The 12,989-nt window shown below is 51.4% G+C and overlaps 1 protein-coding gene across 2 annotated transcripts in view; it reads left to right on the plus strand.

Moving 5' to 3' along the window:
• KDM4B (lysine demethylase 4B) overlaps positions 1-12,989 on the plus strand; it is a 155,763-nt gene that overhangs the window by 90,178 nt on the left and 52,596 nt on the right. For both annotated transcript variants that reach the window (XM_003788769.3, XM_012804561.1), the window contains exon 9: positions 1,586-1,723. In XM_003788769.3, coding sequence (XP_003788817.1) covers positions 1,586-1,723 — 138 coding nt within the window. The remainder of the gene's footprint in view (positions 1-1,585; positions 1,724-12,989) is intronic.

Genomic DNA, 12,989 nt, shown 5'->3' on the forward strand with positions numbered 1-12,989 from the left:
ACCCTCTGCCCCAGCAATACCACTTGTATGTATATTTACTCAGGAGGAATGAAAGCATATGTCTACATGAGGATTTGTACACAAATGTCCTTAGTAGCTTTCAAGAGCCCCAAACTGGGAACAGCCCAAATGTCAACAGAAGATGGATAAATAAGTAACGATGTATCTGCATGGCCAACACTGAGGAGAAGGAATGAACTATTGGAGCAAACAGTAGGAATAAATCTCAAAAACATGCCCCAAGAAAGACACCCACTGTGCACCTCCAGAAAAAAGACCCGTGTGACAGTGCACCTACCCACTTTGGGTGGGCGTTACCTGGGAGATGGCTGGTGGGTAGTGCCCAGGGTACCCAGAATGTTCTGTTCATTTGGGGTGGTGATCTATGGGTATAGGTATATAATATTCAGAACCCCAAACAACATGTGATCTGAGTTATATTTGTTGCTGAATAGAGACAAAGACTTCCCACCTGACTTCAGAAGAGTAATTTGTAATTTCTGCCCCCTGAGCCTCAGACTCCTCATCTGTGAATGAGGCCCATGGCCCCATCTCAAAGAAGTACTTTGCTCAAGTCTTGGGGCACAGAGGGGGGGAACATCATTGTTGTTATGTGTCACCTTTTGAAGTGCTTTATCAAAAAGCTCTGCAGTCAGCAGCAGAGCAGGTGGGTGCTTAGAGTGGTCCTCTGGGTGTCCCCTCCTTGCAGTGGCAGGGTGCCTGGGGAAGAGCCTGAAGCCCCACAGTGCTGGTAGAGGACCCCCCCACCCCCATTTCCTCCAGGTCTTAGGGAGGGGTCTATTCCAAGAAGCCTCATATCTTGGCTCATTGTGAGCCCCCACCCAAGTCACATGTATCCCAGCACCTTGTTTGGGGGGGGGGGTCCTCTGTTTCAGAGTCTGATTGGCCAGATCACTTGGGTTGGATGTAGAAATATCAGAGCCTTCTGCAGAGCTCTGATCTGTGGTATCATGTCCCCCTTGGTGCTTGGGTGTGTTTCTTGGTCTCTTTTGCGAGGGATGGTGTCGTGGCATAGGCTGCCTTCCAGCATTCTGTGTGCATGCCACTGTTCCTTCCTTTTCCTACAAGGCAGGATGCTGCTCCATGCACTTATCCCTGTCTTGAGTTTAGAGGGCTCTGCAGCTGCCACCAGCTCCTCCCACCCACCTACCCCAGCTGTGGGGGCCACATCACAGTGGCTATGAGCTTTACTCAACCACCTCCAAAGGAGGATCCTTTGTTGCTTGCTACAAATGATTGGTGAAAATTCCCACAGTTGCAGGGTTGAGCAGTCTCTCATGTATAGGACATATCCACCAAAATGCTGACTATGTCTGCCACCACAGGGTCCCAGGTAGGGAGCTGGGAGCAGAGCTGTGGACCAACTGTGCCATATGTCCTTCTTTGGCCAAATGGGAAATTGAACAGAGCAGAGCCTGTGGAGTTACCTGGAAAGAGTTTTCTTTGACTCTGCATGGCTCTCTGGCTCTTGGTATGAAGTTGTTGAGCCCATGATCCCTGCTGTGTTCCGTGGCTATCCTATTAACCACTGCGCCTCCCTCACTGTCCACCTTTCCCTCCCCAGATCACACAGGAGGCTGGGGAGTTTATGATCACGTTTCCCTATGGCTACCATGCTGGCTTCAATCATGGGTTCAACTGTGCAGAATCTACCAACTTCGCCACTCTGCGGTGGATTGATTATGGCAAAGTGGCCACTCAGGTAAGAGTCTGCAGACTCTGTGAAAGGGCCCGGGTGAAGTGAGGGCAAGAGGTGGCCCTTCCCTGCCTGTGCTGGCCCAGGTTTTGTGCCAGCGCCAGGGTCTGTTTCTGGGATCCTCAGCTTATGCCTAGAGTGCTGCTTACCTTGAGCAGAGTGGAGAGGTGCAGGCTGTGTGAACTGCGGGAGCCTTGGGCCAGTCTCTGGTGTGTTCTGCCCAGCATTAGGGCCTAGGTGGGCTTCCTGGGCTTGGCTTTGCAGCTCTAATCTTAGGGCTGAGGGGCTCTTTTCAGCTAGCACTATCTTCTCTGCCCTGGACCCGTCTGTTTTGAGGGTGGCTTAGCCGGGCAGGAGCCCACTCTGGTATCTGCTTTCGTCCCTCCTCTGCTTCCTTCTGGGCATGTCCACCACAGGGTCAGAGCTGGGGTCAATGTCCCCCACAGCCAAGCTCTCTATTACCCGAGGGTGTCCTACTGACTTTGTCCCTGGGGGTTATGGAAAGGCAGGGAGACTCATGGATTTTTTCCTGGTAATTTGCATTCCTAGTCATAGAAGATGATTACTGGTCAGATCAGACACCGAACTGAGAGCTTATGCTTGAATTCCTTTAACTCTTTGCATCCATCTATGTGGCTGTTACTCACTGTGGGGAATATGTGAGACCGCTTGATGGGCAGCCCTGAGGGCTGCTGGGTATGGTGGGGCTGCTCTGGCCACTGCCCTATCCATCTCTGCCTTGCTTGGTATCCTCTGGAGCCCATGTTGGCCTCCAAGGTCCAGTAGACAGTGAACAGGCCTGTGAACCACAGGCCTCAGAGGTAGGTATGAGAGGGGCAGGGGCAGCTTCCTTTTAGACCAGTCCCTGCAGGCTTCTGGGTGCCTGTCCCAGCTGCCCCTCATGGGCCAGTGAACTTTCCTCTCAGACTGGACTCAGGCTGTTTGGGCTTGGCTCATGGCTGCTCCTCTGGGCAGCACTGGATGGCCCAGCTTTCTGGCCTTCTCTTTCACCTGCAGCGATGGGCCTGACCACTTGCTGGCATCTCACACTGGCCAAGGGACCACATGGCTCCCTGTGGTGTCATGGACAGCATGTCCCCTCACTGAGCTGGTGCAGAGAGAAGGCAGGCACTTCTCACCAGCTCCTGAATACAAAACCTTCTGGTTCTTCCAGGGCCAGGATTGGGGCAGGTTTTTCCAGGTCTGGATGTAGAGGGAGGGTGATAGGAGAGGTCATAGGGCCAGATTCCGAGTCATCCAATTCACCCAGCATTTTCTGGATGTCATACCTTTTACAAAAGAGGCCTTGAAATGTGGCCAGCTAGAATGAAGCCATTCACAGTGAAGCAGGAAAAATATCCCACAGATAATCTGTTTGTGTTGATTGTATACACTGATATTTTTTTGTATATCAGGTTAAACAAAATAGAGTGAACTTCCATAGTTGACCAGCTCCCTACACTGACTACCTCCTTCAGTTGACCTAATTTTCATAGACTGAACATGCGCCATGTGTACGTATCAGTATAGTAGACTTTGTTCCTTATGCCGACCACCTCTGTATGCTGACCAGCTTATTACTGTCTTTGGGTGGTAACCTTAACAAAAGTTCTATCATGTTTTATTAAGACAAATTTGATATTTTTTTGTTGTTATTAGAAAAATTAACATATTAACTGCTATGTGAGTTATATATAACTTATGCTCATTTTGAGCCCAGGGCCAAGAGAAGCATATACGATCTTCTTGACCTATCTAGACCTAATAAAACACCATGGCCCCAAGGAAAATTTTTTATTTTCTGATGTGGCATTGAGTGTGTTCAAACCCCATGGGTGGCTTGCATTACATTTCTTCTGGGCAGTGCTGCCCTGGAAGAACTGCAAACCTTTATCTTTCTCATCATTTGTTTCTTTGTCTTCGCTGTTTGGGGCAGGTTAGAAAAGCAAATGGGCTGTGTAGTAAGGATGACTCAAGAGATGGTCCCCAGATTCAGTTCAGAAAATCAGGGATCTCTTTAATGAAGATCTGGGCTTAGCTAAAAGCAGAGAGATCCTCAATTAGGGTTTCCCCCTTTGATCTACAGGAGTAATTATGCATCTCAGTGACACTGTTTTGTAAGGGCATGTGGCTGTGTGCACCTGCATTGTAGTATGGCCACCATGGGTGGGTGGCCTGTGGGTTTCATGACCAGCCCCTGGCAGAGTTTGAGAAGACTGGGCCTCTGGCTTGTCCTAGAGGTGTTGTCAGAGCTGAGGCTGTGGGGGTGGTAGGGAGTGCCCAGATAGTAAAAGCAATTTTAGGTTCAGCCATGTGTTCACAAACAAGTGACATTTGGGACGTGCAGACCTAGATTGGTCTCCACGCTTACATTGTCAGGCGGCATAGCGTGAAATTGCTGAACAAGTGGCGCTCAGCTCTCAGAACAAGCTGGGGGTGCCAGGCTGGTGTCTAGGTGCCAGGCTTCCTCTCAGAGACCCCTGGCCCTGGCCTCTGCTCAGGTACTCCTAGGGTGGTCAGGCCTGGCCGGAAATGTTGTTAGCCACGAGGTGTCTATGGCTATCATGCAGTGTGGGTGGCTCTGAGGCTTCTTAGTAGGGCAGGGTATGCAGCTCCCATAAGCAGTCTGACTGAAGAGGCTGTCAGAGCATCTTTCCTCACAGGTCACAAACTGAGGAGCCTTAACAACAGAACTTGTCAGAGGCAGGGGAGCTGCTCAGGCTGGATGGGGATCTGGGGCTCCTCCAGGTCCTGGAGAAGGTCTGAGGGAGGGGAGAAGCCTAGGACCCTACACCTCCTGCTGTCTCCTGTTCTGGGCCAGTTTCTTTGAGCACATTTCTCAGAAGATAGCCAAGGAGGAGAATCCTAGCTTCCTAGCTTTGCTGAAAGATGTGTTGGCTTGTTTATTTGTTCTCTTTTGGACTCCCAGGAACCCGCACCCCACCTCAGTTGTCTTTTTTTCTGCTGTCCTCTTTGTGCTCAGGAGCCCTTAGGTAACAAAGCCTTGCTCCTGCATGTGGCTGGCCCATCTGAGTGTCAGCTGTCTGCATTCAGGGTCAGCAAACAAGATACCAGGAGCTAATCTGGCAGGCCACCTGCTAACTGAGCATGATGTTTGTATCTTTGAAGTGTTGGGGGAAAAAAATCAAAAGAAGAGCATATGATGGTGGCAACTATATGGAACTCAAGTTTCACCTCTATAACTTTAGTGGCCTTGGTGCAGTCATGTCCACCCAGTGGTGACTGAGTCTACTTCTGCCCTGCAGTGATGGAGTTGAGTCAGCTGCCCCAGACCCCAAACAACATTTGCTATTTTACCCTTATAGGGAAGCCTGTTGCCCCTGGTTTCATAAACCCAGGGTGGTGGGAGGGGGGTGTTGGCCTTCTCTGGCAGTGTGGGGTGAGGGCCCGAGCAGCCTTGGGACTGACTACCTGATGAATAACTGCTTCCTTTCTCCCCTAGCCCTGGGGTGCTGCTGGCAGAGGGGCTGCCCTGCAAGCAGCTTGGGCCCTAACTCTTTACCTCTGTATTTTGAGTCAGACTAGCTGACTTGGGGGGCTCAGGGTGGGCTCCTCAGTAGCTATAGCCTCCCACAAGCTAGGCCAGGCCAAGTGCTGCCAAGACTGCTGCCAGCCATCTGCAGAGCATCCCTGACTGCCCTGCAGGCCAGAGGGTCTCCAGGGTTCCTTCCGGCTATAAAATCCCAGAGACATATGATCTCCTTGAGAAGAACTTGCCTAGATTTACAGCCTTGGGCAGAGTAGCTTCCTGGAGCTTTCTGAGCCCTGTTCATACATGAGGCAGGCCTGCCCCTTCTGCCAGAAGGGCTGGTACCTGTCTGAGTTCATCAACCAGACTTGTCACTCAAACCGGCCTCACCCCACTTCCTGTCAGCAGATGTACACTGAGGCCCATGCTGAGTTGGAGATAGTGTTTACTCCCACGAGTGTCTGTCCTTCCTGGTACCCCTTGGAGTGTTAACCCTCATTACCCATTGATATAGTGGCCAGCACTGGCAGTGCCCCTCAGAGGGCAGGAGGAACACCAGGTGGCTACAGTCATGTGTCCCGACTCAGCCCAATAATACCTGCTCCCATCCTGCTGGGGACCTTTGGACCCCCAAGTTGCGATAGCCACAAATGTCCAGTGTCCCCTGGGGCAGGATCAGTCACATTTCATTGTCCTTGCGAGTAGGCAGTGTGGCTGGAGGTAGGGCATCTCTGGTGGCTGCACAGCTCGCATTTCCCCATTTCTTCCTTGATCCTGCCAAGGCCCCACCTCTAACACACTCCTGGGCTGCTCATCTGTGTGCCATGTGTTCCCAGCTTGCAGGCAGCTTACTCTCTGCTGTGGTCAGCAGCCTGCGTGTGAAGTCCCGGAAGCACACATAATAAGGTGGCCTCACCAAGCAGACTCCCTGCCTTGGGACAGACCCTGGTTTCCTGGGCTGCAGGTTCCATTCATTTCACGTCATTTCACACAGTTTTGTCCTGCAGTGGGAAAGCTGAGCTGACAGAAAGGGTGTGGGAGCTAGGTCCCCATCTCCAGTGCAGGGATCATTCTTCTTTCAAGAAGCAAATGCTAAGGGGACAATTGCTCCCCTCAGGAAGGGAAAGTTCTTTACCACCTTCTGATCACACTTGCCTGTGGGAGAGATGCCTGCTCCTGTGGGAATGGAGCCAGCACCTGCTCCTCAGAGTAGGAGGGGACATGTTTACGAGAGAGGGATGGCCCCACGCAGGAGGCCCGGAGTGTCTCAGAAGTGGGGAGCAGCCACAGGCAGGGCCACTGCTATGGGGGGAGTTTCCTTTCCTCTGGAGCAGCTTCCACCAGCCAGCTGCTCTTAGATCTGGCACTTAGTAGATCCTGAGAAGAGCCACCCTGATCAGAGGGGAAGCAGCTCAACTTTGTCTCTGACTCTACCGTCACCACAGCAGTTTGAGTGACAGTCCTAGCTTCTCAGGCTCCTAGGTGTGCCTAGAGCCTGTGTGCTGCCTCTCCCCAGTCAGGGAGCCACATGGGGAGATGCCCCTGCCTCTGTCCACTTAGTCCTCGGTAGGCATGGCCTGTATGTGACATTTAGATTCCAGCTGTCTGCCTAGACTAGAGTTACAGGGACAAAATGGGGGAGTAGGGAATACCCCTACCCGCTTTATCCCTTGCTAGCATGAGTTACATAGGAAGAGCACAGGTTGTCCACAGAGATGGGGAAGTAGAACAAACGGAGGGAAGGAGGAAATAGACCTCACCATTGCCACTACCCATGTGACAATAAAATGGAAGGAGGCTCTGACGCAGGCTATAACATGGATGGACCTTGAGGACATCGTGCCCAGTGACAGAAGCAGACACAAAAAGCCATGTAGTGTCTGACTCTGTTTATAGGAAATGTCCCAAACAGGCAAATCCCTATAAATAGAAAGTGGGTTCAAGGTTGCCAGGAGCTCAGGGAAGGGGATGGGGAGTGACAGCTAATGGAGATGGAGCTTCCTTTGGGATGACAAGAAAGTTCTAAATTTGGAGGTAATGGTGCTTGTACGACTTTGTGAATATACTGTAAGCTCCTGAATTATACATGTATGCTTGGTGAATTGTGGGGTGCGTGAATCCCAAAAATTATCCAAAAAAATTCCTGTCCCCTTACCAGGTCAGTTCTTAGCAGATTGAGAACTAGAATTTGGTAAAAATGGGCAAAAGAGATGCTCCAACAGTTTAGGAAGAAGAATCACAGAAGGCTGTGGGGGTCAGGGAGTATGGTGCTTACTGCATTAGGGTTGTCCTGCCTCCCAGACACTGAAGCACATACGATGTGGGGCCAGGCCCAGCACCAAGGTCATCGTTTTGCTCATGAGATGAGGAAAAGTGTTTATAGTTGGGAAGCCCAGGTATGGACTTCTGTCCTCCATCAGTAAAATGTATATATCCCTGTGCTTGGCAGCTCTCCCTCCAGAGCAAGTCTAGGGTGTCTTTCACCTCATTGGCTATAGTAATTATGTGTCTACAAGCAGGAAGTGGCTAGAACCAGCAGAACGTCTCACAGTCATGGAAATGGGTTTGTGCCGTGTAGTTTGCTCATGTCTGTGATCATGGAGGGATGGGCACTGCTCTTTTTTTTTTTTTCTTTTCTTTTTTGAGTCTCACTTTGTTGCCCTTGATAGAGTGCCATAGCATCAGAGCTCACAGCAACCTCAAACTACTCTTGGGCTTAAGTGATCCTCTTGCCTCAGCCTCCTTAGTAGCTGGGGCTACGGCACCCACCACGACGCCTGGCTTTTTTTAGAGACAGAGTCTGGCTCTTGCTCAGGCTGGTCTCGAACTTTGGACATCAAGCAATCCACCTGCCTTGGACTCCCAGAGTGCTGGGATTATAGGCATGAGCCACTACACCCAGCAGGTACCACTCTTTAGGTGAAACAGTAGGCTGTAGAGTATGAATATATAATCTCATTTTTGTAGGGGTTTGTGTTCCCCCAAATAGGGAGGTGATTGGTCCAAATGTTAGATGACATTAGCTTTACATGGTGGAATTTGGAATACTTTAAAGAGCCACATTAACTTCTCAATATGTCTTTTTTAATAACTTTATTTTTTTAAACCATGAACTCCTCTTCTGATAGTTAGAAAAGTATGGCTTTTTAGTTGAGGGAGGGATGGTATTGGCCATTCCTAGGTGCTTCCTCAGCAAATTGCCTGTAGCCCAGCATTGTGAAAGGTATTTATGGTTGTTAGTGGAGGTTTTGTTATTTTAAGAATGGGAATTAAAAACCAGACAAAACCCTTGGAGACTCTGCCAGGAGCCTGGCCTCTGCTCTGTGTTTGGGTGAGGCCTAGCCCCCTGGCAGGGAGGGAGGGGTGAGGGCCCAGCATTCAGCTGTGTGTCCCTAACCTAGCTACATGAATCACCACATGCGCCTATATATATGAGGCAATGACTGGGAAAACACAATGCTGACTCTGTTTTTAGAGCTCCTTTTCTCCACTGAGATGTTTTTTTCTCTTTCTCTTTCTCTGAAGCTTTATTGACAGTCCTGCCTTCTATAAAGTGCAGGCCTAGAGCCTTGTGACTTTGGGATGATCAGAGCAGTCAAGTGACTTTGCCCAGGTCACCCTCCATCCTCCTCTGTTCCCTGGTCCACTGGGAGGTAAACTATGGGGCTCTGGGAGATAACACCCTCCCTGCTTAGAGAGAGTCTCCCAGGCTGGTAGCCTTGTCTAGGGCAGGTTCCTATCAGCCCCATAGGGCAGGCTGGAGAGGTCCCCTGAGGCCACTGCTCCCTATCTCTGAGCAAAATCCTTGGGCTCCGGCTCCAACAGGCAGGTTTTGTGGTGGGATTGCTGATGAGATCAAAGGGAAGCTCCTGTTGCACTAGAGAAAAATAAAATGATCAGGCATTAGCCCTTTTTGCTGTGAACTTGAGTTAGTCCTATAAGGATGCATGCTATGTTACATCCCTTCAGCACGTGGCCCTGGGCTGCTCCTGGGTGGTGCCTGGCAGACAAGGGGTCTTTTCTCCAGAGCATCCCTAAGCTGCCTGCCAGGAGGAGCGTTGACTGCAGATTAAACAGAGCGAGAGAGATTTAGAGCCCAGTTTGCACAGCATGAGAGCCCTGTGCACTTAACTGGTTTTCTGGCAGCTGTCTCTGAGCAAAGCCTGCCCAGTGTGAAGTTTCCAGGAGAAATCTCTGCACTCTCAGGGGGCACCCGAGCAGGGTGGGAGAAGAGGAAAGATGCTGTGTCCCTCTGAGCCTTGTTTCTGGAGATGGCCCACTCAGCACCCTTCCCCACCTCCTGCATACAGGCTGGGGTAGGGGCACCAGCAGGAGATGCAGGGAGGGGAGGGGCTGCTCCTAAAACCCCAACCTGGGGGATATTGAACTTAATTACTGTAAAAGGCAAGCCTAATTGTCTCTGCTGCTCTGTGTGTTCCTTCTCTTTGGTAATGATGCTGCTGCTCTGGGTGATTAACCCTGAGCCTGAGGCAGCAGCAGGTTGGGGAAGGGGGACAGCAGAGAGGGAGGAGGGACTAGGAGAGGGGTTGGGAACTCTAGCTGTGCCTCTGACCCACTTGAGCCCCAGGTGTTGGCCCCGCTTTCCTCATCTCTGCTCCTCACTAACCCTCTGGCTTCTGGGTGCTGGGTGCATGTTTGCTGTAACTTCCTGGGTGAAACATGTGAAATGTGCTTTCTCTTTGCCACTTCTCCCAGAGCTCCCCATCTTGCTGTCCCCCATGCTGGTGCTGTCCTTGAGCCACTCCCACACATACTCTAAGCTGTGCAGAGTCATACAGAGGCAGGCAGAAGAGAAGGTCTGTGGCTGGGACTACCTGAGTGAATTCTGTGATCATATTCTGGCTCTTGACCTAGGGCTTGTGCTGCACATTAGAGCAATGGTCTAGATGAAGAATGATCTAGAAAGATGCTCAAGGTCTCTCCCACTGGGAACTGTGGACATTGGGGCCATCCTGGGCTTCCCTCACTGGGTACCAGGAACGCCCCAGTCATGACAAATACAGATATCCCTAGACACTCCTGGGCCCTAATTGAGATACCCTGGGCCAGCAAGGCTCCTTGCTGGACACTATTGTCTTTCGTTTCCCTTAGGTTTCAAGACCTCAACTGGCCAGGGACTCCAAAGGACAGTGGTCACATCCAGCTCAGGGGAGGGGGTTGAGGTCTTTTCTGGAATAAGGTTTGTGATTTGGGTGGAGGGACTTTGCAGGCAGAATAACATCTGGACTTTTCTACCCAGGGTGGACACAACTTGTTCCTTGACTGTAGCTGAGGCCACGTGACATCAGTTGGGGAGGTTCGCTTGTGGGGGCTTCCCTGTCATGTGTGGGCTCTGGGCCCTGCAGAAGCAGAGGGAAGGCAATCTTCCAGGGCAATGTGCAGAGGGAAATGCCATCCTGGGAGAGCATAGGGAGGTAGCGTGGCCAACAGGCTGACCACCTGGCATGTGGGGCCTGTTTTAGCCATTCGCAGCTGGGTTGACCAAGAGAATGAGAGGGTCTTCTGGGGCCACTGCTGGCCAAAGAGGAGTAAGTAGGCACCTGGCAGGCTGGGTCCTTGCACCCCAGTCTCCTCTGCCTCCACAGTGTGAGTCCCTATGGAATCACTGGTGCAGCCCTGGAGCCGTCTACCCAGGTAAAAGCCCTGCTCTCAGTTCTGTGTCTCAGTTCCCCACTGATAAAGCTTCTGTGTGTCCTCCTTGGGCTGATAAAGTTTCCTGGGCAGCACTTGGGAGGCCCCTGGCACATGAGGAAGGCGAAGAGGCAGGAGGCCCGGGTTGCAGACACAGCTTCCCTCTGTGCCAGGCCCTTCCAGGCAGTGTATGGGGAGGAGTTGGTCCTGGCCAGGCATGTAAGCTACCTTCTTGTTACATCCTGCGGAGGCTGGCATGGACACACACACACAGGCCTCCTTTATTTAAGAAGGACCAAGGATGACAGTGGAGCCTCCTGGGGGCTTGGTGGATGTGAGGGAGCAGCGCTCAGGGTGGACAGCCAGTGGGTGACCTTGCCTGCCAAGGAGGGAAGCTGCCTTCCATACTGCTGGGATCAGGCAGAGGGTCCCTAGGAGCTGGTGCCTGATTGTTTTGTTTATGAAGCTTCAAGTGTTTCCAGCAGATTCCTAATGAGGTAGTTTGTTGCTGGCTCTGGCTACAGTGCTGATGATCAAATCAGAAACGGGCCACATGCCTTTCTCAACTTCTGTGAGTGTACACCCCCCTACTCCTCTGTCTGGTCTGTGATGTTAATGCTTTGTGTGCTGAAATGCCTGGAACATGGTACCATCCCCAATATAAACTGTCACAAGAGGAGTATGTTTGTCACTTTGCTTGCCTGGACGAGAGCAAGGCAGGGAGGTTCAGGGAGGAGACAAATAATAAATAGAATGTGTGAAAGAATCTCTGGTCTTGGGAACCCGCCAGGGCACAGCAAGGAAGAGGTTAGGTGGCAGCTGGTACTTCTTGGGGTGGCAGAAGTCTGGGTGGATGCAGCAGGGACGGCCATATGTGTCTGTGTCCTGTGGCTGTCATAACCTAGGGTACTAGAAGCACCAGACAGTTCTCTATTCAAAGAGGCCAAGATCAAAGTGTAGGCAGGGTTGAGTTCCCTCTGAGGCTCCAGGGCTGAGTCCTCCCTGCCTCTCTTGGCTTCCAGGGTGGCCAACAGTCCTCAGCTTTACTTAGCATGTGGAGGTATCACTCCCATCTCTGCCTTGGTGGTCATGTAGGCTTCTTTCTTTTGTGCCATCACAGGCTCTCCCCTGCTTCTGAGGACCCAGGTGCTGGGGCAGGTGGGCCCTAACCCAGTGGATGACGCATCTTTACTAATTGTACCTGCAGAGACCTGACTCCACAATAAATGCCCTCCTGAGGTCCCAGGCATTGGGTGCTAGAGCAAACAGGAGGAGGCTTACTGGCAAAGGGACAGCATGTACAACCCCTTTGGGGCAGGAGCCTGGCTCTTGAGGAGGAGAGGAGGGCCCAGCAGAGGGTCTCAGGGCCTCTGCATACACTCAGCCACTCTAAGGAGGTTGGGCCTTGTTGGGATAAGAGGTGTTGGGCACTTCAGCAAGAAGAAGGGTCACTCTGTGGCCACCAAGTAGAGGGGGGACCACAAGGGAGAGATGAGACGGGGAGCCCAGCAAGGTGGGAAGAAGGGACCCCTGTGTTTCAGGGGAGGTGGGGCTCAGGGTACAGCTGAGTGCACAGAGGTACAATGCCCTTCAGTGCAAGAGCCACCTGCCCAACTGTCACTTTATAAAGTAATCAAAATGAGATAACATTAAATGCTTCATTCCTCAGTCACATCCCTGAGTTTCCAGTGTTCACTGATAGCTGTGGGCAGGGAGTGGTGTCCATCACAGTGCAGGTGTAGGGCACTCACCACTGTGAAAAATCCTGAGGCAACATTGCAAAGATGACCTGTGGCGGGGCCTGCAGTGCACATCCCAGGTCTGCAGCTCACAGTGGTGGCAGGTGAGAGACTGGGCTGGTGGTGTTGCAGACCAGGCTCCCGTGCTCCAGCCCTGTCCATGTGGGCTGAGGCTGCTGCTGTTTAACTGCCTGCTGGCTTCTGTTGTGTCCTTAATGTTCTGCCCTGGTTCCAGGTCAGAGGGCCAGAAGTCAGCACTGCTGCTCTGACCAGGACGTTAGGAATCCCCACAGTCACATGCTAGTGTAATTGGTGATTTTATTGAACCACATTTCTTTTTCTTTTTTTTTTTTTTTTTTTTTTTTTTTTTTTTTTTTTTTTTTTTTTTTTT

This window comes from Otolemur garnettii, unplaced genomic scaffold (genome assembly GCF_000181295.1).
Source record: "Otolemur garnettii isolate 467f Iridium unplaced genomic scaffold, OtoGar3 scaffold00029, whole genome shotgun sequence".
In the NCBI taxonomy this organism is placed as follows: Eukaryota; Metazoa; Chordata; class Mammalia; order Primates; family Galagidae; genus Otolemur; species Otolemur garnettii.